The 23,059-nt window shown below is 43.9% G+C and overlaps 2 protein-coding genes across 2 annotated transcripts; both read right to left on the bottom strand.

Annotated features, from left to right (window-relative positions):
- Positions 1-432: 432 nt before the first annotated feature.
- Positions 433-2,749, bottom strand: LOC307018910 (uncharacterized protein; the record flags this gene model as incomplete). The annotated part of the gene is made up of 3 exons (XM_079649411.1): positions 2,488-2,749; positions 2,235-2,367; positions 433-621 (listed from the first exon to the last, which is right to left on the bottom strand). Exons 1-3 carry the CDS (start codon positions 2,631-2,633, stop codon positions 433-435), a joined length of 468 nt encoding a protein of 155 aa, XP_079505537.1. The 5' UTR covers positions 2,634-2,749.
- Positions 2,750-6,791: 4,042 nt separating this feature from the next.
- metrnlb (meteorin like, glial cell differentiation regulator b) lies at positions 6,792-13,287 on the bottom strand. The gene is made up of 5 exons (XM_079655502.1): positions 12,931-13,287; positions 11,640-11,823; positions 11,325-11,550; positions 8,512-8,571; positions 6,792-7,611 (listed from the first exon to the last, which is right to left on the bottom strand). Exons 1-5 carry the CDS (start codon positions 13,023-13,025, stop codon positions 7,301-7,303), a joined length of 876 nt encoding a protein of 291 aa, XP_079511628.1. The 5' UTR covers positions 13,026-13,287; the 3' UTR covers positions 6,792-7,300.
- Between the last annotated feature and the right edge of the window lie 9,772 nt (positions 13,288-23,059).

The following is a 23,059-nucleotide window of genomic DNA, read 5'->3' as shown; positions in this document are numbered from 1 at the left end:
TCAATGCTTCCACACACAGACAGTGGTATGGCTTTGTCAAATAGTTTGTTCTCTTTGACTCTTCTGATGTACCTCTCCACATGGACCATCAGACGTGCAATGGATTGAGTCTGCCTGGGATCCTCGCTGCTCATTTGAGTTTTTTTGTGCAGAAAGGCAGGCCGGTACACTTTACACTCAATCAGATTGTTCACAAGGAACCCTTTGTCGACCATTATCGCCATGTCTGGTGTGAGCAGCTTGAAGATCTCCCGGTCACTCATAGATCCTGCATACAGGCCAGACACAAATATAATGGCACCATGGGGTGCCATGCCGATCATGTCCTTAAATGTAACATGCGACTTGTATGTCGAATACACCTCACTCTGCAGCAGGAGAGATGATGGAGTCTGGCAGAATACTTCAGTGCAGTCAAGCACCACTTGTGTGTCAGGGAAAGCTGAAAACTCTGGTGGAACGTTTGCTTCCAAGCAGTTGGTAGAGGAAGTGTGTCCAGGTGGAAATAATTCTGCTGACTGTGGTGCGGTGAATGCCAAACCGTTCTGCTAGATCCCTCAGATGTAGGCCCACTGACAGGTGCATGAGGAACAGCAGCAGCTCATCTATGGGTGGAAGTGTCTGTGAAAACAAATAAGTGTTAGGCATACTGTAGATACTGTTATAGGGGAGACCGGGTACAGTTGTAACTAGGGATGTAACGATACCAAAAACTCAGGGTACGATAATATCGCGATAACAAGTCCACGGTACGGTATTTATCGCGATATTGTAATAAAGGTAAGAAAAAAAAATTCATTAATTTTTTTTTCAATAAAACATTTTTTTACTCGGAAAATGTTTCTTTATTACATAATAAATCTGATTTTTACAGCATTTTTGTAGGATAGCAGTATTTTAAAGTGTCAAAAACAAAGTGACAGTAACAGACTGGAACAAGAAAACCAGTGTTTTTGTACCTACTAGTACTACCAAACAAAGTAAGCATTTTCTTTATGCCACTGCATCTCACAAATAAACAAGGACATTTAATAATCAGACCCTGCAATAAAATAAATAAAGTTTCACTATAGTTTTTCAAGTAACTCAACTCAAACTCACTAGTCACTCACTCAGCATCATCAGACAGGTTTTTAGGAGAATGTCCACATTTCTAGGTATATATGAGCTGGGATGTATGGGCATTTACAATATCCCCTGCTCTGGAAAAAACTCTGTTGCTTTGTACTGATGTTGCTGGGACACCAGTGGTCGCGTTAACCGAATATTTTATTTAACAATGACGGAAAAATCTGAAAGCAGTCTGTAATTTTGAAAGATTAAAACAAACTCGGAACAGCGCCAACGTTTCCCCAGAGCCAGGCTCTGGTGTTATGCCGTGTTATGCATGCCCTCCAAAAGGAAATGATATAGTTTCCAAACCGTACTTTGCCGTACAGATCAATACATGTCTGGGAGATTTTGCTTTACGCTGTGCGCGTCCCGCGAGGTGCATGCACACACGGCATAACACCGCCCCCCCCACCCCCCGTTGACAGTTCATGAGCATGCTCTATCGTGAACTGTTCAGACCCGACGGGTAATAAGGGATTATGACGGATATTTTACGATCCTGTCTGTCAAAATGACGGACAGCAAAAAAGTCTAACGCCAGGCTTATTGACATGGCGAGATATAAATATATGGTTGGTACTTGTCAATGTCTCTAGGTGTGTACATGTAGCCCTGTAAATACGATGTCCTTTTGTGTTATCTGTTGTTTTATTTTCATGTTGTAACCTACTTGCTGCCATGTTGGACAGGTCTCTCTTGAAAAAGAGATCGATGATCTCAATGGGACCACCTGGTTAAATAAAGGTTGTTTTTTTTAAAAGTGTTTAAAAAAAAAAAAATTCGCGGTAGATTTAGTCAGTCTCACGACGGTATTGGGAAGTTATATCGTTACATCCCTAGTTGTAACACATTTTCCACTCTCTCTCTCTGTGTTTGTGTGTGTGTGTGTGTGTGTGTGTGTGTGTGTGTGTGTGTGTGTGTGTGTGTGTGTGTGTGTGTGTGTGTGTGTGTGTGTGTGTGTGTGTGTGGGTGTGGGTGTGGGTGTGGGTGTGGGTGTGTGTGTGGGTGTGGGTGTGGGTGTGTGTGTGTGTGTGTGTGTGCTGTGATGCACTTGTTAAACGGTGGTATAGTGCGCAGCGTGCATAATTATTAATATACAACCATGCTTGTATGCTGCTTACCGTTGTTGATGGTTGAGAGGAATCCGAGCTGCTGGCAGAGGATGCCTTGGCGTTGGTGATCCGCACCATCTTCTTGTTGGCTGCTGGCTCCACCAATTTCCAAAAGGCGAGGAAATGCTTGTATGTGGCAAATCTAAGAATGTAATAATATTCATGTTAGACATTGTTTTGTTTCTTAAATTAGCTTCCCCAAATGAAACATGTTTTTCAAACTAGTGGCCATAACAACATCCTGATAGCCTTATAAACAAACCTGGTGTAGAAACGAATGTCCTCGTCCGACCCTGCCAGGCGTTGTATCCCGAAACGAGATCTCAGTTGTAACACTTCCAGCTGGTGTTGGAGCTCCCTAACCTGGATTTTCAAGGCTTCGTTCTCGTTGGCCACCTGATTTGCCATCACTGCCGTCGCTGCATTTACAGAGTAGTCATGATCCGGCGGCGCAAGTGTTTCCACCTCCTACTCAGCTGTCAAGTCCGGGGTGGGACTCTCTGCCCTCGGCCGACGCTCCCAAACATTACGTCTTGGTGTAGGTAGCTCGTAGTTATTCCAAGCAAAGAGAACAGGTGTCGCTCCTTTCTTTACTCTGTTCAGTCCTCCAGCTGTGACCAATAAGTCTCCTGGTCGAAAATGCCTACACACACGGGTATTTGTTGTGGGGCTGAATTTGTCCCTACGGACCTTGATCAGCCACTGAGCCTTTACCTCAGCATCAATGGGAAATGCATGTAAACTTATCTCCCGATTATAACGGGAAGAATGTGTACAAAGGGGCACACAGCAATGTAGTGCCGACTTTCTTACCCGCTAGAAGGCCAATCGCTTTTCTTTACCGCTAATCATCTATGCTAACTCTATTGCTATCTGTATGCTATATATCTTGCTATCTATCTATCTATCTATCTCTATCTCTCTCTATCTATCTATCTATCTATCTCTCTCTCTGTCTCTCTCTCTCTATCTATCTATCTATGCTAACTATATATCGCTATCTGTATGCTATGTATCTTGCTATCTATCTATCTATCTTTCTCTCTCTCTCTCTCTCTCTCTCTCTATCTATCTATCGATCTATCTCTCTCTCTCTCTCTATCTATTGTATGTATCGCTAACCACCCGCTCAAACTCCACAACACCGCAGACCGGAAGTACTGGTGCGCACACCCAGCCACCGGAAGTTGATAGACGCCATCTTGTGCACCGAGCCTATAGTGCTCTAGGAGGAGATTCGGGCAATAAGATGGGTAGGTGTTACCTTGGTTGGTTATTGGCTAATGGTTACACAAGCCAAAAAATCGTTATGACATCACAAAGTGGCCAAAATCTGATCAGCTCATTTTCAGATAGGTTTTTTTATAAATGGATCAGGACAAAAAGAGAGAGAATCTTTTTTCCTGAAACTTTCTGAATATATTTACACAGAGGGGACACGTGTTTATGTATAAGAGTGAAAAAGTGGATTTTGCATTTTGGTTGACCTTAAAGTCTTGCATCCGTGTCAGGGGGCAGACAGCTTAATTAAAGGTCATACTTTGGACCCCCTGTAGAAACCAGACATACTTTAACCTAAAGTATTGTGCCACTGTTTAAAACCACTGATCCCACCCTGTCCAGCACATTATAAAATGCCAGTGGTGGTATATGTGGGTGTAAGCATGTGTGCGTTTTCCCTGAGCTCAGCCATTCCCTGGACTCCAGCTGACCGCTCAGCTGTGCCCCTCGCATACTGCAGCACACTGTTTCCATATCTCAGGCTCGCTCACGCTGAAAGGTTACCATGAAGACCCTGTGAGGCGAGGGAGGGATAAGTGTGTCCCGAATTAGAGAGGATGCCAAGGCGAGCTGGGCCCCTTGCCAGGTTGGGTTGCCAAGGAGTGTTGTGTGTTGCTACGGTGGGTTGGGTTTCTGCTGTGTGGCATGTTTGCATGTCTGCAGCGTGCAGGACGCGTGTATTGTGGTCTTCTCAAACTACCCAAGACACACACACACAACACACACACATACACACACACACACACACACACTCCACTAATTTAATTTTTAAGAGACATTTTGTTAAAAGTAGCTGAAGCTGTTTAAGTAAAATTACATTATTTCCCTTTTGAATGCAGTGGAGTCGAAGTATAAGAAGGAAGATTGTGGCTGACCCCTCCCGCCCTGGACCCAAACTGTTTGCCCCACTTCCCTCTGGTAGGAGGCTGCGCTCCATCACTTGAACAGTGGCATTACACAAATGCACTCTATGCAAACAATATCTTGTTTTATTTATTTCATTTAATTTGCATAGGTCTTTATTAGAGAAAATCAATAAGGGTATTTGTGGCAGATAAATGGACCCCCTATGCTTTTTTCATTCATATGTTATTATTCTTACTTGACTTTATTTTACGGCCAAATAAATATTCCTCTCACTTTACTTTGGAGGCTACTTTGGTAACATTAATGGTTGCACTGACAGGCTCAGTGAGATAAGTGTGGACGATGACTAGAAAAATATTTGGTTTATGCTGCCTTACCGTTTTCTTGAAGGCTGGTTTCTGACTTTTCTCTATTAAAAACCTGCAACTCTTCATAAATATTCCCAACCTTAAAAGCCTGCTTCCTGTATTTATTTTTGCCACATTTCAAAAATCCGGTAGTGACAGTTAGAAAATATATTAAATAAACATGAATTTTATTAAATGTTACAAAAATGTTTTAAGGTGACATGAGTGAAGGTGATATTTGAAGGAAGAACCAGGCCAAGTAGGCTTTACATTGTGAACCGACAGGTGTTTGAGATGGTTATTGTCAACTGACAACACCTCAACGATATCTAGTTTTTGCTGCAGTTTCCTCTTAGTTTATATTCACATTATTTTTTTAAGACTCAAAATGTTTGGTTATACCTTCATGGGAATAATGTTGAAGCTTTCTCTTTCCTTCTCCATGTAGTCCTTCACCTGAAAGGCATTTCTTTCCTCAGCACACTCTCTCGAAAAAAATGCATCTATAAGGAAGTGAAATCAGCATTAACTTGATAACAAGTCATAAACACATTTTTTATTTATCCTAACCTTTTTGGTGTAGTACAAACTAACAATTTTTTTTTACAGCGCATACACCAACCCACCCCCAATGAAGGGGGAGTATTATGTATAGGTATATTTGCTTCTTGTATCTGTACATTTATAAAGAAGATTCATAGAAATATATTTTCTTGAAGTGGCTTGTCTTTGTGTGATTTAATTCATTAACAGCTGTTGACGCTGGTATCGGTTTCACGTGAGTCTGTGTGATTGTCATCATGGCAAAATGTGATCCTGAAGATCCCTACTGCATCGGGAACTACCACGGAAGCTGTGTTGAGCCCTTTGTCCGGTGTTTATGTTTCTATTTGTCTGTGGACAGATTCTGTGTTTGTGATAGCTTCGCAATAAACAACATAGTCGATATAAAACCCACTTTACACCACTGGTCAAATGTGGCATTACAAACATTTACAGGTGGGTAGTTGGGTTCAAAACAAAGTCTGAGTTTGAAGATGGGTGTGGAATTAGAAAGGTAGGAAGTGAGGAAGCCTCCCACTTTTCCCCACCGCTTTACGGCCATGGCCCAATTTGGCGTCACGGCTACTGTTTTACCTCACAACATGGTCTCAAGTTGGGTGTGTTTTTCTCGTTCTGTACTCTAGTGGTGACTTTACCGTGTATTTGAGACACATTGGCAGTTTCACGGAACTGCATCCTGCTGAATGATACTTGTCAGGTATTAAGAAGGATTGTTATTGCCCTGCAGTACAGAACAAATGGTTTGTCTCAGCAGAGGGAGTGTGTGGGGGGTGGGTACATTCCAATCATTCTTGCTCTTCCTGAGGAAAGAAGGAAATCATCACGCGCACACAACTGCCGACAGGAGGCAGAAGAGAGGTGCAGCTACACACCTCTAAGGTCATTCACACATCCGCCTCTTCTTTTACCTCTCCACCCGTTAACCCACACATCAATCCACCACGGTATAGTTTCATTCCGACAGCTGTACATGCCTCTGTGCGAGAGAGAGAGGGCACGTTGCATTAGCACTTATTGTTTAAGCTTGTGTGATCATTTAGGCCACAGGAGTCTGCTTACATGAGGGGAAAAACGTTACCACATTAGTTATTTAACAATTTGCCTCTCTCTCTCAGCTGTGAATGCATGAACACACACACGCACAGAAGCAAGGAGGATGCCAACCAGAACAGAGGCTCCTCAAAGCTCCACAGGGGCAGCTACGCCAGCACTGACGCACTGCTGCTCTCCTGCCAGCTGACGGCCACTGAACACTCATAATGGTTGTTTTCTTCTCGTTAGTTTGGGGTATAATATCTCTTTCTTTTCATCAGAGAGAACGGTAACATTTGCTCCTTTATATTTTGGTCCTTCTATTAACTTCACTCACCATCTGGTTTTAATGATCTGCACCTCAACCACACTCAGCCTCGTATGACACACAGAGTGCAGGTTTGTTCAAAAATGTATTGCATGGTCCTTATATAAGAAATACTGGCTCAGTCACAAAAATGGAAATGGGGTAATCTTACACCTTTCAATGGCTTTTTATTTTTTGTAAATATATAGAAACCATTTGAAATCATTAGCAAAACACACACGCACACACTTAGACTCACAGAGCTGCATACTGTACACTTCTGTCAGAAGATTTCTACATTTTACAGAAAGCTTTTTACAAAGCAAACAATCATTTCAAGAATGATCACACAAGCAGTATCGTCGTCATGAGAATAAACAACAGTGAGCACACAGAAGTATACAGTCAAACGGGACAATTTAGTTCTTGCAGCACGGTGGCTATTAAAAGGTTCAAACTGTCCAACTGTCTTTTCTGATGCAAAGCAACAACAAGTTGCTCAGGTTTTCAGACTTAGCTTTTAAAGATGGCAGGGCGTCCGTGTTTCTGTGTATCACTGTGACAGGCTCAAACATACCGTCTCTACATCCTCAAAATCTCAAGCCTGTTCCTCTTTGCGTCTTCCTCACTGACTTGTTTGAGATGTGCTCCACCTTGTTTCACCCAGAAGAGATTTCTCAGTTTGTGTCTATTTCACAGGGGTTTGTTCCGGCTCTCTGTGCTCTGACGTACAGCCTCAGGAAGTCTTTGTATCGAGGTGCACAGCCAAGCCAGGCTTCACCAAAATGTACGGAGCCAGTCAGAAGGTACTCGTCCCCTCCAGGGTGCCCGATGCATTGTGAGGGAACATTGATGCGTCCCCCCCAGCCCCGCTTCCTGGCTCCCCCCCGAGCAAACACCCTGCTCTTCTGGCGGAACAGCCGACTCAGAGTCACCGCAGCAGGGGAGCGGTTTTTAGATCCCACACCTCGAAAGATGCCACTGCCAGCTACAGATACAGGAGCAGGAGAAGGAGATTAAATGAATAACTGTGTGCATAATAATGGGGCAATGTAGCCGTTGAAATCAATCAATCTTCCTTTTTTTCAAGATTCAAGGCTTTATTGTCATGTACAGACAGTAGCTACAGTGTAGATCTGGCAAAGAAAAACTTAAGGCTCCTCCAACAATGCAACATGAATATATATGGGACATAAAACAAATAAAATAGTGCAAGAGAATGTTTTGAGATGTGCAAGTAAATACAAATAAATAGTGCAAGAGAATGTTTTGAGATGTGCAAGTAAATACAAATAAATAGTGCAAGAAGTGTCAATGTACAAGTACATTTCGACAAATTCTAAATTTAAATAAATAAATAGCCAATAAAACATACTCTTACGCAATTCTTTAAACATATAGATACAGCCACGGTAGCTAACGTTGGCTATAGGTACTTTAGATTGATACTGTTGTGCAATAAAGTGAGTTTTCTGCTACATTTAGCTTATTCAGATCACATACCTGTGATGTATTTAAAGAAACATACTCAAAGAATCTTGAAAGATGTATAAAAAAGTCCAAAGGAGTAATGTTCTCTCATTGCCCTAATGACCACTGTTTAGTAAAAGTACATCAGCTTGGAGATAATTAGCTTAGCTTAGCATAACAACTGAACACAGCTGGTAACTTTCAAGATATCATGTGCTAATTTATGAGCTTAAGAGCTGCATGTTGGATGGTTTGGTTTCCTTTAGACAGCTGCTGGCTGTAGCTTCAGATTTTACCGCACAGACATGACAGTCGATTTATCTTCTTGTCTAACTTGGCAAGAAAGGGATTAAGCGTCTTTCTATAAACTACAAACTATTCCTGTAATATATATGTTTGTGTGTGTGCATGTGTTTACCAAAGTCACTGGTACACACTGCCATAAGGACCTCTTCATCTGAACAGGGTTTACAGGTAACTATAATGGGAAAACAGGAAAAAAGGCAACATGAAATACTTAATATATTACTTAAAAACACATAAGTTCTTATTGTCACAATACATTTTCTCTCCTTATTAATATCTGTATCATCCTGGGAGTTTTTTCACCCTTTGTCTGCTTCCTGTTCTCTCTTTTTCTCCGTCTTGGCGGGTGTTTACGAGACAAAAAAGACATCAGGAGAGAGTGTGTGAATGTGAATGAGAACAGCAGGTGAAGGAAGAGACGTAATCACTGAATTACCCCCTGACCCCATCAGCTATAAAAACAGCTATAAAAGCTCCAGACACACAGACAGACAGGCGTGGACAGGCTTTCTTCTGTCTCATTAGGAGGGCAGTCCTGCCTTCCTCTCCACCCTCCTTCAGACCGCTCTACTCATACGGGTGGGCTACCCAAAATCCCCTTCTTTAGGGGCGGCGGTCTGCTCTTGATTGACAGTTGAGAGACGATTGGCTGACCTTTGTGCTTGACCCTAACGTGACCTTTTGATTGGCCTGCTTGTTTTCATAAGTCTGGCTGAGACAAGGGAGTGTGGGAGTGAGGAAGTGGGGGGAGGGGGGGTTGTCAGAGAGGAGCAGCATGTAGTTGAGATGAAGAAACGGGGACAAACAGTAACGTGGCCTTCTGTCAACTTCCCTTTATGTCAGTAAGAAGACGGCCTGTGTAAAGTACGAGGAGTTTAACCGACCACTTTAAGAGTACTGACATTTACTTGAGATAGATGTATTTTCATAAATATTTATACTACTCCATTGTTTGTAGATGATAATAAATCAAACCCTAGCTTATACTGCACAAAGTATGTGAACAGATGTTTTGGTATAGTTTCACTGTGGTTAAAAGCAGCCCATAAAACATTAATTCATCAAGATTCTCTCAGTTTATGAATAAACTAAGAGATAAAACATTGAAGCATATGGAAAACATATATATAAATGTTAATTTAGGGTCTGGAGTAATCTTTAAAAACGTCAACAAAAAAAGTACTCCTCATGCAGGATGGTTCTTTTAATATTATAATATTAGATTATAATTAGTTTTATGTATTTACATGTAACGGTACTTTCCTAATGTAGCTGGTAATTCAGTAGCTAACTTCAGAAACTAGTTTATTCTATGAAACTGCATCATGTAATAAGCTGATCTTCTTTGTAAACTCTTAATCTAAAAAGGTAACTATAGTTTTTTTTATTTAGTAATATAGTGGAGTAAAAAACATTTTTGCTTTGAAATGTAGTGGTGGTATAGAAGTATACTAAATAGGGATGTAACGATACCAAAAACTCACGGTACGATAATATCGCGATAACAAGTCCACGGTACGGTATTTATCGCGATATTGAATAATAAAGGGAAGAAAAAAAAAAACATAAATCTTTTTTTTCAATAAAACATTTTTTTATTCGGAAAATATTTCTTTATTACATAATAAATCTGATTTTTACAGCCTTTTTGTAGGATAGCAGTATTTTAAAGTGTCAAAAACAAAGTGACAGTAACAGACTGGAACAAGAAAACCAGTGTTTTTGTACCTACTGGTACTACCCAACAAAGTAAGCATTTTCTTTATGCCACTGCATCTCACAAATAAACAAGGACATTTAATAATCAGACCCTGCAATAAAATAAATCAAGTTTCACTTTAGTTTTTCAAGTAACTCAACTCAAACTCACTAGTCACTCACTCAGCATCATCAGACAGGTTTTTAGGAATATGAGAATGTCCACATTTCCAGGTATTTATAAGCTGGGGTGTTTGGGCATTTACAATATCCCCTGCTCTGGAAACAACTCTCTCGCTTGGTACTGATGTTGCTTGGACACCAGTGGTCGCGTTAACCGAATATTTTATTTAACAATGACGGAAAAATCTGAAAGCAGTCTGTCATTTTGACAGATTAGAACAAACTCGGAACAGCGCCAACGTTTCCCCGCAGTGAGGCTCTGGTGTTATGCCGTGTTATGCATGCCCTCCAAAAGGAAATGATATAGTTCCCAAACCGTACTTTGCCGTACAGATCAATACATGTCTGGGAGGTTTTGCTTCACGCTGTGCGCGTCCCGCGAGGTGCATGCACACACGGCATAACACCGCCCCCCCCCCACCCCCCGTTGACAGTTCACGAGCATGCTCTATCGTGAACTGTTCAGACCCGACGGGTAATAAGGGATTATGACGGATATTTTACGATCCTGTCTGTCAAAATGACGGACAGCGAAAAAGTCTAACGCCAGGCTTATTGACATGGCGAGATATAACTATATGGTTGGTACTTGTCAATGTCTCTAGGTGTGTAAATGTAGCCCTGTAAATACGATGTCCTTTTGTGTTATCTGTTGTTTTATTTTCATGTTGTAACCTACTTGCTGCCATGTTGGACAGGTCTCTCTTGAAAAAGAGATCGATGATCTCAATGGGACCACCTGGTTAAATAAAGGTTTAAAAAAAAAAAAGTGTTTAAAAAAAAAATTTTTTTTTTTAAAAATTATTATTTTTTAAAAATCGCGGTAGATTTTGTCAGTCTCACGACGGTATTGGGAAATTTATTTACCGCGATACCGCGATATTCGGTATATCGTTACATCCCTAATACTAAATCAAGGTAAAAATAAAAAATACACAATGTTAAAGTTGTATACACAGTAAGTACAACAGTTGAGTAGATTCACATACATCTCTTCATCCTACATGTAAGAACCATGAAGAATGGGTGCTTGCATTCCCTCACCTAAACCAGGGTGCAGGTACGGGTACATGTGTGCCCCGGGACCCTGACTGGGCACCAGCTCGTACTGGAAAGCCGTGATCCTCCGGCTGATGTCTGCCTGGGGGACGGACTCCACAAAGAGAGCCCCCTCTGCCAGGTTGAAGCAGGTCACTGTGCCCTGAGCCTGGTCCTTCTCTGCCAGCAGCATCCTCAGGTCCCCGTTATTCTCCAGAAACACATGAGAGCCCTTCACATGGAGGGAGGACACACGTGATCACCACCCATCTGATCATCGCATCACACTGCAATGGTCATTTTCTGATGACTCGCTCTTACCTGGGAGAGAGGGTGGGGTTTGATGCACACATGGAGACCTGCCATGTGTCCTGATGAGGGCTCTGTGTTTGGCCGCAGGTTGATAATGATGGCTCCCGTAGGGTAGAGCCACTCCAGAGAGCCCTGAGAGCAGCGCAGGTAGACCTGCTCCACGTCCCTGCGGTGAGACTCGTGGCTCAAACCACTGCAGAGGAGAAGACACATTTACTTTTAATATGTTTTAGCCATGTGGTTTTGTCTCTGATCCAGAGTGAGGAACATAATAACATGCCTAAGATCATCAACAACAGAACATACATTTCTTTAATGCACGTAAGGGGTTCTTTGATATTGCAAAGTTCATTAAGATCAAGTCTAGTGCAGCTGTCTGCTGACTAATCTGTCGCTGTCCTCTGATGTGCACAAGTTACCTCAACCCGAGGAACTGATTGGGCTATTAAGTCGTAAGATGTTTGCGGCTGGTAAACTTTACAACACAGAGGGTGCTGAGGACCGGCTTTCATATTTTATGACTTGCAGACTTGGAAAAGTGATCAAAGGGGCCATATAGCTGTATTTACTTAAGGTAGGAATTGAAGCAGAGACATTCCTATATGTAAGAGGCTTATGATATGATTCAAAGTCAAGTTAAAGCACCTTGTTTACACTTATAATGGGTTGAACCATCCTTGATAGCAATTTTCCTCTTGGAGAAGAGTGATTGTCTAAAAATATGTAATGTTTTTTATATGTAACACTGAGCTCTGTCTGTGAAGTAACCACAAGTAAGGGCACAAAGCAGGCCAAAAACATCTGTACTAGTTTCCATTCCATCAGAATATGAAACCTTGTTTTTTTTTACTCTGACCTTCCAGTGGCCTTCCTGGAGATTACATTAAATCTTAATCAAACATACATGTTTAATTACTCCTTTGAACAAGCTGAAATCCAGAGTAATGCACAGCAGAGCCACTTCAAAGACACAGCCTCCCTCACACGACTGCAGTCCCTTTCATGATTACACTGCATTTACAGAATGTCATTTCCATGGGTTAAAGTAAAAACGCACATGATAGTAGAAAATCAAAAACAATTAAAAACCTTCTTTTCAAATGTAAGAAAGTGTATAACATTCTGACAACATTCCCGAGCAAAACTAGAGTGTTTTAAATTAAAAACAAAACAAATCTGGGATAAATAAAGACAAGTACATCTAATCGTATTTCTTTGTTGAAACCGTACTTTGCTTGGTAATAGAGAATATTATCCAAACTTAGAAGCCCATAAGTCCTTTCTTCAGGTTTTTCCTCACCTTCCTCTCCAGCTGCACTGGTCGCTGGAGTACTGTGCCCCCGCCATGCACAGGAGCAAAGCCGTGATCCAGAGCGCAGCCCACGGCCGGAGCATGGTGTCCTGTCCGCCGCGGCGCTCCCCGAGTCCCGCACAGCAGACCTCTGAGCAGCGCGCTCTGCTGCTCCCGAACAGCAAGATCCCGTAAAAAAAAAACCGAGCTCCGTTCAGCGTGAGCGCTTACGCTACATGGCGGGTTTAGTCGAGGCTGAGGTCACTAGTGTGACTGAAAAACATTTTGACACGAACTTTGTAAAATAAGTATCCAAGAGAGCGCGCGCAGCAGGACGACAGACTTGTTTTAAAACTCCTGCTCTGTGGAGCGCGTGCCAGCTGCTGAGTCCACTTGAGCGACACGCGAGCGCTCGCTCCAAACCACGCCCACACAACCACTGGGACATGTGTGTGGAGAAAGCCCTCGAAGACTCACTTCTAATACCACCAGACTTTTACACACATTTAAATTGGACGGTTTGGACCTACATTGAAGAGCATTTAGCCAGAGCTCGTCACACTGGTTATAAGTTATTAGCATATATGTTTGAATCATAGCATTAGGTAATAAAAAACTTGCCCCACAAATAGCCAATGCACAAATAAAATTCGCCTTCAATAAAGTAAATTCGACAAACGCCCGTGAAAATAAACACAATATGGCTGCTTTTAAAGCATTTGACTTCTATCCCTTTTAGCCAATGCCCCATTTATTTGCCAAGCTTTCTAGGGGAAGTTTGGCAGCTGCTTTTTAAGTCCTACAGGTCTTAAGATGCCAGAGAGAAACAGCACAAAATAATTTCAGTGTGTTGACGTTATAAACAGATGGATCATAATTATCGCAGGGAAAATTAGAGCAGCATGTCTCTTTCAAACATGCACAAAAACCTCTTTTACAAAGATTGGAATGATTTGTTTATTTTATTGGCCATGGGATTTAGGTATGTCTTTTTGTGTAGCCTATTTTAATGGAGATTGAATATGGCTGTATCATGATATTTCACAATGAAGCTCCTTAGGAAAAAAGACCCTGACGTAACGTGAAGTCACACATGTGCTCTAAATGTCTGTTTGGATCTCAGAAGGTTTTCCCGTGAGAAAACCGTCAGAACAGCAAGTATGTTACTGACTCGTCACATTCCCCCACACTGCCAGAGCTGTAACGCATTTCGAGAAATACCGAACCCTTCTCTTCACACACACACACACACACACACACACACACACACACACACACACACACACACACACACACACACACACACACACGCACACGCACACGCGCACGCACGCACGCACACACACACACACACACACACACACACACACACACACACACACACACACACACACACACACACACACACACACACACACACACCTCCCACACAAACAGTCACACACACACACACACACCTCCCACACAAACAGTCTTCCATTATAGCTCTGTGGAAATGTGATTTTCCAATACAGCTACAGTTCTGTTATTAGTGTATTAAATGAGCCATTTATTTTAAGAAATCAAATCAAACTACATTCATTTGTCCACCCTTTTTGTTGTTCTTGAGGATGCTGTGCAACAGGCTAAAACAAAAGTAACAACTATAGGCTTAACTTTAAAACACCCACACTCAAATGATTACATGGAAACTGAGTCACAGACTAAAATTAGTTTAAAAAAAGGCAACATTTATAAAGGGTTCCTAGGTTTATACTTGGCTTTATAGATAAGTTATGGGCCATTAATAATGAGGTCAACATTTGGGATAAAGGGTTAGAAGAATCCCTTTGACTTATTGGACCATAGGACCACAATCATTTATAACTGCAACAATACCAGAGCAAACAAGCAGCAAGATATTTGTCATAGCCCAACATGTGTCCTTATTAACTGCTATTTAAATATATGCATTCATGTAAAACATTGGAAATTTAGTAATTTCCCGGCAATGAAACCATAGTTTCCTTATAAACCCTGAATAAAAGATTACTTTTAAAAAATTGGAACCAAAAATAATTTCTTTAAAGTAAACGTCTTACAGATTTAATTTAAATAATGTTCTGTTTAGTTATTGTCGACAAATTAGGCACTGACTGATGGAAGTCTTTGTGTTGGCATTTTCTGGGTATCCCTGGGGACATTCCTGGGAAGAATCACAAGTGTAGTGCTGAGGACATGGAGTCGGAGGCGGTGCAATGGAGATGTGAAAGGGTACTTTAATAGAGAGCAGAATAGGACATGTTGTCGGGTCGCAGCCCGGGTTGACAAGAGAAAGAGCCAAGAGGGCACACACTATATATAAGTAACACATAACATGTCCGTGCGGGAACAATAGCCGCAACTGTAGTTCCCAGTTTGACTTATGAACCCAGTGTATAAATAGGTGGTCACCACACAAGTGTCAATCACTGGACAGTGAGATACAAAAACAAACGTGCATTACATCCACACAGCGGCGTGCGTTGACGCTTCACCATTAGGCTTGTTTGAGACGCGTTGCGGCTCGCCTCGAAAGTAGACGAGAATAGCCGATCGCAGCCGGGGGAGGTCTCAAAAAGCTCGCCTGAAGTCGGACAGCTCCGAGTCTTCTTCTTCTTCTTCTTCTTCTTCTTCTTCTTCTTCTTCTTCTTCTTCTTCTTCTTCTTCTTCTTCTTCTGTGGTGGATGTGTGTTTGAAGAGGGAAGAGGGAATTTCAACTTTAAAACTTTAATTCTTTTGTTTCTGTTTCAATCGTTTCTTTAACTGTATGATCTTTCGTTGGGATTTTTGTACCCTTTGCAAGTACGGTTAATTTGTTAATTTAGTGTTTTTCCGTGCCTCGTGGCGGGGATGGCGTCCTCCGGGGCGCCGCCGGTGTCTCTGAGACACGGAGTGCGGCTGGTGGCTCAGGCCGCAAGCACAGTGGAGCAGGTGCTGCTGGCTGTGGGGGATCAGGTCGGTCATGTAAATATCTCCTATGCTTCCCGCATGAACAAAGCGGTCGTGGTCTTTTTGAAAGACCAGAAATATGTGACGGAACTTATCGAGAGCGGATTAATGCTAAACGAGGAATACATTCAAGTTTCACCGCTGGCGACACCGTCCACGCGGATCACTGTGTCTGGCGTTCCTCCGTTCATCCCGAATGAGGCGCTGGAACGGGAGCTGAAGCGTTTTGGTAAGTTAGCCAGTAATCTCCGCACTGTTGCTCTGGGGTGTAAGGATGAAAAGTTAAAACATGTCCATTCTCTGCGGAGACAGGTTTTCATGTTTCTGAATTGTCCCACTCAGACACTAGATGTGTCCTTCCGGGTGAGGCACGAAGAGGGTTTTTATATGGTTTATGCAAGCTCAGGGAGCGTAAAGTGTTTTGAGTGCGGGGAGTCGGGTCACAAACGTGTTGCATGTCCACAGAGACGGCACGCCGCTCCGCCGGGTGCGGCTGTGCCCGGGGCCGCCGAGCCCGGGGCCGCCGGGGCAGCCGAGCCGGGGGCGGCCGGGCCGGGAGCCGCTGGGGCGGCCGAGCCGGGGGTGGCCGGGGCCGCTGGGCCCGGGGTGGCCGGGGCCGCTGTGGCGGCCGAGCCCGGGGCGGCCTGGTCCGCGGCAGCGGGACCCGGTGTCGCGGGGGCTGCTGCTGCTGCTGCACCCGCCGGGGCCCCGGTGGCTGCGGAGGAAGTAGGGATGAATATCGTGAGAGATGAAACAGGGACTGTAGAGAGTGTGGTGAGTGTGAGAGGAAAAAATGTGGAAACAGGTAAACGGATGAGAGATGATGTAGCAGGACAGGTGAGGACTGGTGCTGTGGGACAGGTAGAGGCTGTTGGCACACAGAAGGAGCTGCCGTCTGGCTCTGGGCGGCAAAAAGAGTTTCAACAGGCTGCAGACAATAATGAGGTGACAGAGATGGACACAGACGGTGAGGGGGATTCTGACTGTGTTTCAGTTGCAGATAGTCTCTCTCAGAACGCAGAGATATATTCTTTGGAAGAGATTAATGTCTTTTTAGACGAGTCTTTTGGCAAGTCAGTGGAAGTGAGAGATTTTTTCCCTGACATTGACAAGTTTCTTCATACAGTGAGAACTCTTCAGAAAGTTGTAGGGTTAGACCTGCTGGATGAAAAGAAACGTTATCGTCTCAGGAGGCATGTAACTGCTATGAAAAAAGATACGACAGGAAGCAAAAGAGGAAAGAAACTGAAAAGGTCTAAATAATTTCAACATGATCATGCAACACTGGGTGTCTCCTCTCTGCTGTGTGTACCTGTCTGTTCTTTCTCTCTGTCTCCTTCCTCTAATGCAGGCTTTAAGGGTTGCTTCCTTGAACATGAACGGGGGTAGAAGTGCACAGAAAAGAGCTTTAGTGTTAGAAGTCTTTAATCAGAAAAAATTAGATTTGATATTTCTGCAGGAAACGCACAGTGATAGCCTGAATGAGACGGACTGGGGGATGTGGTGGGGGGGTCAGTATGTACTCAGTCATGGCTCAAACTTTAGTGCTGGAGTAGCTGTTTTATTCTCCCCCTCTCTAAATGTAAAGATTTTATCCAGCATTGAGATAGTGGCAGGTAGAGCCTTGATGGTGAAAGTGGAACTGTTAGAGTTCAGTTTCACCTTTATTAATGTGTATGCACCCAATCAGGGCCCTGCACGTGTATCTGTGTTTCAGTTATTAAAAGACAAGCTAGACACTAGTGTACAGGGAGAGTGTGTTATACTGGGGGGGGACTGGAACGTTTGCACTAATGTCACTTTAGACAGAATAGGACGGGAGCCTCATCCTCAGTCGTCCCTTTTACTGTCACAGGTGATAAGAGAGGCTGACTTAGTGGATGTGTGGAGGATGAAGCATCCCTCCGTTAAACAATACACCTGGATGAGAATGCTAGATGGGGGCGTCAGTGCAGCCAGGCTAGACAGATTTTACATGTCTTCTTCTTTTATTACTCGTGCAGTGAACTGTCACATCCAACCTGTTGGTTTTACAGATCATCAGCTAGTTTCTTTGGATTTGGTTTTATCCAACACAGAGAAACCTAGATCGTTCTGGCAGTTTAATGTTAACATTTTACAAGATTTGATTTTCTGTGAGAATTTTAAATTGTTTTGGATCAACTGGAAATCAAAGAAAGAGTCTTTTCCCTCCCTGAGTCAGTGGTGGGAGGTAGGAAAGGCTCAGATTAGAGTGTTCTGTCAACAGTATACAGCCTACTCCACTGCAAACATTAGGAGAGCTATAGAGCAGTTAGAGAGAGAGATCAGAGAGTTAGAGAGTGTGTCTGCTCGAAATGTAGAACAGTCCCTCCTAAAACAACAACAGCTTAACTGTTTTCTTCAGGAGAAGGCCAAGGGAGCTCTGATCAGAGCCCGTTTTACTTCCATGAGAGACATTGATGCACCAACCACCTTTTTCTTCAACCTGGAGAGGTCTGTGGGCCAAAGGAAGCAGATGGTATGTCTGCGTCTTCCCGATGGACAGGTAACCTCTGAACCTGCTGAGATGAGGAGACATGCAGTGTCCTTCTACACGGACCTGTTCAAAGCCGAAGGTTGTGACGTGGAAGCCGCTGATGAACTTTTTCAGGGTCTTCCACAGCTGAGTCCAGCCGAAAGTGAGACCCTGGGCTCTGACATTACGCTGGAGGAACTGACCTCTGCGGTGACACAGATGGCCTCCGGCAAGGCTCCGGGCATAGACGGTTTACCTGCAGACTTTTTAAAACATTTTTGGAGCATTTTAGGACGTGATTTGTTGGATGTATTGATGGAGTCCTTTGGGAAAGGGACTCTTCCAGCTTCCTGTAGGCGTGCAGTGATTTCACTGTTGCCTAAGAAAGGAGATCTAACCCTGCTGAAGAATTGGAGACCTGTGACTCTCTTATGTACGGACTATAAGATACTGTCAAAGGTTTTAGCTAACAGACTGAAGTGTTTTATCGAACTTCTTGTTGGTACTGATCAAACATATTGCATCCCTGGCAGATCAATTGTGGACAATTTGTTTTTGATGAGAGACACTTTTGATGTTTGCAAACTGTACAATATAAATGTTGGTATTATTTCTATTGACCAAGAGAAGGCCTTTGATCGTGTGGATCACACTTTTCTGGCTGCCACATTGCAGGCTTTTGGTGTTGGGGAGCATTTTTTGTCCTGGGTGAAGTGTTTGTACAGTGATGCATGTTGTGTTGTGAAAGTGGGGGGAGGGCTAAGCAGACCTGTACCAGTTAAAAGGGGGATCAGGCAGGGCTGCCCTATCTCAGGCCTATTATAGTATTGCCATCGAGCCACTTTTGTGCAGGCTTAGAAACCGGCTGAGGGGCCTGAGTCTGCCAGTGTCAGCTCAGGCCCCCCCGGTGGTTGTATCAGCTTATGCTGATGATGTCAGTGTTTTTATCCAGGGTCAGCGAGATATCCAGGAGCTACAGGACAGTTTAGTTTTGTATAGGAAGGCTGCCTCAGCCAAAGTTAACTGGGAGAAGAGTGAGGCAGTTTTGGTAGGTCAGTGGAGTTTAGAAAATAGGCCCAGTCTTCCTGGTAACCTCAGCTGGGGAAACGAGGGTTTAAAGGTCCTGGGAGTTTGGTTGGGGTCTGAGGACATGGTGGCACAGAACTGGGAGGGATTGCTGGGAAAGGTGCAAGCAAAATTAGCCAAATGGAAATGGCTGCTACCCCAGCTGTCCTACAGGGGAAGAGTTCTTGTAGCCAACAATCTGGTTGCCTCATCTTTGTGGCACAGACTCCAGGTGTTAACCCCACCGCCGGACCTCATGAAACAACTGCAGCGGCTCCTCGTGGATTTCTTCTGGTCGGGTCATCACTGGGTGCCAGCATCGGTCCTGTACCTCCCTGTGGCGGAGGGGGGGCAGGGCCTTGTGGACATTACTGCGAGGACTGCTGCTTTTAGACTGCAGGCAGCTCAGCGGCTGCTGTATGGTGCCTCTCCCTGCTGGCTGGCTATGGCCCGGCTGTTGCTCTGGAGGGCAGGGGGCTTTGGTTTTGATAAACACCTGTTTCTGCTGAAGGCCCCTGCGTACAAGATAACTGGACTTGCACCTTTTTACTGCTCAGTCATCAATGCCTGGAAGATTCTGAGTTTTACCAGACCACCCGACCCCCGGCCTGGGATGTGGCGGTTTGAGGAGCCCCTGTTTGACACTGGTTTTCTTTCCGGAACCATTTTCTCTTCAGCCGCCCTAAAAAATGCGTTCATTGAAGCGGGAGTGGTAAAACTTGGCCATTTGACAGGGATCTCCACAGAAAAACTGGCTGAGGTGACGGGCATTCGATCAACTCGAGTTCTGGAGAACCTGGTAGAAGAGGTGTGGCAGTCGCTGTCGCCATCCCACCGGACTTTTGCTCTGGATGCAGATCTGGCCGACCAGTGGAGAAAGGGACATGATTATGTTTTTCCTGCCTTGAGTGTGGGTCCTGCGGTGGGGGAATGGAGAGAGGAGGATGGTCTCCTGCTATCACTGGGGACTCTAACACCTGGAATGTTCAGCTCCTGCAATGGGAAGAAGCTATATCTTAGCTGCGTAAAGGTGCTAAACCTCAGCTCGCTCGCAGGCGTCAGAGAGTCGAGGTGGACAGATGTGTTTGGTTTGGGCTCTTCCCCTCAGGGCAGCTGGCGGATCCTGTATAAGTCTCCCGTTGAAAAACGGATGGCTGACATCCAATGGAGAATTATACACGGTGCAATAGCCACTAACAAATACAGGGCTCATTTTGACCCAGGCACAAGGGGGGGCTGTCCGTTCTGTTTTATGGCAGAAACATTGGAGCATTTAGTGGTGTCCTGTCCCCGGTTGGCTGGTCTTAAAAAAATGTTACAGGAGTGGGTGGAGGGGTTCGGGGAGGTTTTCTCCATACCACTTTTTGTCCATGGCCCCAAATACATCCTGAAAAAGAAGGAAATCCTACTATTGATCAATTTCTTGTTTGCTAATGCAAAATTAGCAATCTGGAAAAGTAGGAAGAACCAACTTGCTGGAGTAGGGTGGACGGATGCAGTGCTCTGTCTGAGGGGGCTGGTGGCAGCGCGTCTGAAGGTGGAGCATGCATACTATACGCTGATCAATCATCTACAGGGGTTTCTGGATGTGTGGGCTGTTGGGCAGGTTCTGTGCTCACTGGGGGAAAATGACTCTTTAATATTGAAGTTTTAAAGGGTAGGTGAATTTTTTTGTTTTTAAAGTGTGTAAAAGATGATGTTTTGAAATGGGTAAAACGTTTTCAAATGACATTTATTTGGTAGACGTGAAAATCTGTTTATTTATTTGATTTGTGTAATGTTTTTTGTTTCGGTGTATAGTTAAAACAAATGGAAATAAAATTTGTTTTAAAAATCAAAAAATCTTCTTCTTCTTCTTCTTCTTCTTCTTCTTCTTCTCTCGATTTTTTGGCGGATTGCTAACCACTTTAAGGTGCATACCGCCACCTCCGTAGTCGGCTTGACTCGGTTTGCATTTATAAAGAATGTGTTTAATCGTTAATGTCAGATATGTACTAAGTAAATACATTTGTTCCTTCTCAAGATTAGATTACACTTTATTGTTATTGCACTTATTACAGGTACTGAGACAACGAAATGCAGTTTAGCTTCCAACCAGGAGTGCACCAAGCAAGTGAAAAGTAATGTACACAATCTACAGAATAAAATATAGAATGAATTGAATGATGACAGTGAGGGGTATGAATACACTAGATATACACAGCAGCCTGTGAGCAGTATGAACAGTGTACATGAATATGCTAAGATATATAAAGTATAAAAACGGTAAGTAGTGCAAGTATAGTATAAAATATATACTGTAGATATTAATTTCATGATTATAAACATTGTGGAACAATGATGAAAAATGTGAATGGAAGTGGCGACGTAAAAACTGACACAAAACAACAACAACACTTTTGCCGAGCCAATTGGAGAGTTTCATCACCAGCACGTGGTAAAAACCACCAATGAGCGCTCAGCTTGAGATACCAGCGAGTCGTTTCCCATCAAGCATTTCGCTTCCGCAGCCCATGGAGAGGAACTGCGCAGAGGCGAGGCGCCTCGCTCTCAAGTCTACGGGCTTCTTTGTCCCGCGAGGTTTCAACGTCTCATGTAGGCGAGCCTCCAGAGCAAGTCGGACAAAATGACTAACCATCAACGCACTAAGAAGACGTTGATCGAAATTGCGCAGGTCTCGTTTGTCTCAAACAAGCCTACTCACTAGGCTTGTTTCAGACAAGCGAGACCCGCGCAGACCTTGAAATCCGCCAAAAAACCGAGTGAAGAAGAAAAAGAAGGCGAAGAAGAAGAAGAAGAAGCCGACTCGGAGCTGTCCGACTTCAGGCAAGCTTTTTGAGACCTTCCCCGGCTGCGATCGGCTATTCTCGTCTACTTTCGAGGCGAGCCGCAACGCGTCTCAAACAAGCCTACTTTGAATGGGGTGACGTCACTTTTCGCTGAACTGCATCGTGGGAAGCGATGCGGAGCGTTGCTGGCGTGGCTCGCTGCAAAAGTTGAGCAATGTTCAACTTTTGACGCCTCGGCAGAAGCGTCAGCCAATCGAATCATATGCCAGTACAAGCTCTAGCCAATCAAACCGCTGCTTGTGTGTCAGGGGCGGGAGATTCATGTGATTGGTTGTTGGTTGAGTGTCAGACACGCCCGCTGGCAAGCGTCAACGCACGCCGCTGTGTGGACGTGCGTTGAAGCTTGCCGGTGAGCTTGTATGAAACTTGTTTGATTGGCTAGAGCTTGTACTGGCATTATTTGATTGGCTGGCGCTTCCGCCAAAGCTTCAAAAGTTGAACATTGCGAGCAAAGCGAAGCGACGCTCCCCCAATGCAGTTCGGCAAAGCGTGACGTCACCCCATTCAAAGTGAATGGGCAGAAGCGTTGAAGCTTCAACGCACGCCGCCGTGTGGATGGGCCGTCGTCATAGTTGCCACCATAGAGAGCAAAATTAAATATTTAAGATTTAAGAAATGTATTGTGAATGTCTGTAAATATATGAACAGGGTATAAACATTGCTATTTGAATGATGACTTGAATCATGTTTGCCACAATTGCACTGAGGGAGGACTTGGCCAGGAGTGCTGAGAATCTCCCTACAGAATAACCAGTCA

Source organism: Notothenia rossii (genome assembly GCF_949606895.1).
Source record: "Notothenia rossii genome assembly, chromosome: 1".
NCBI lineage: Eukaryota > Metazoa > Chordata > Actinopteri > Perciformes > Nototheniidae > Notothenia > Notothenia rossii.
This window is presented reverse-complemented; position numbering and strand designations above follow the sequence as displayed.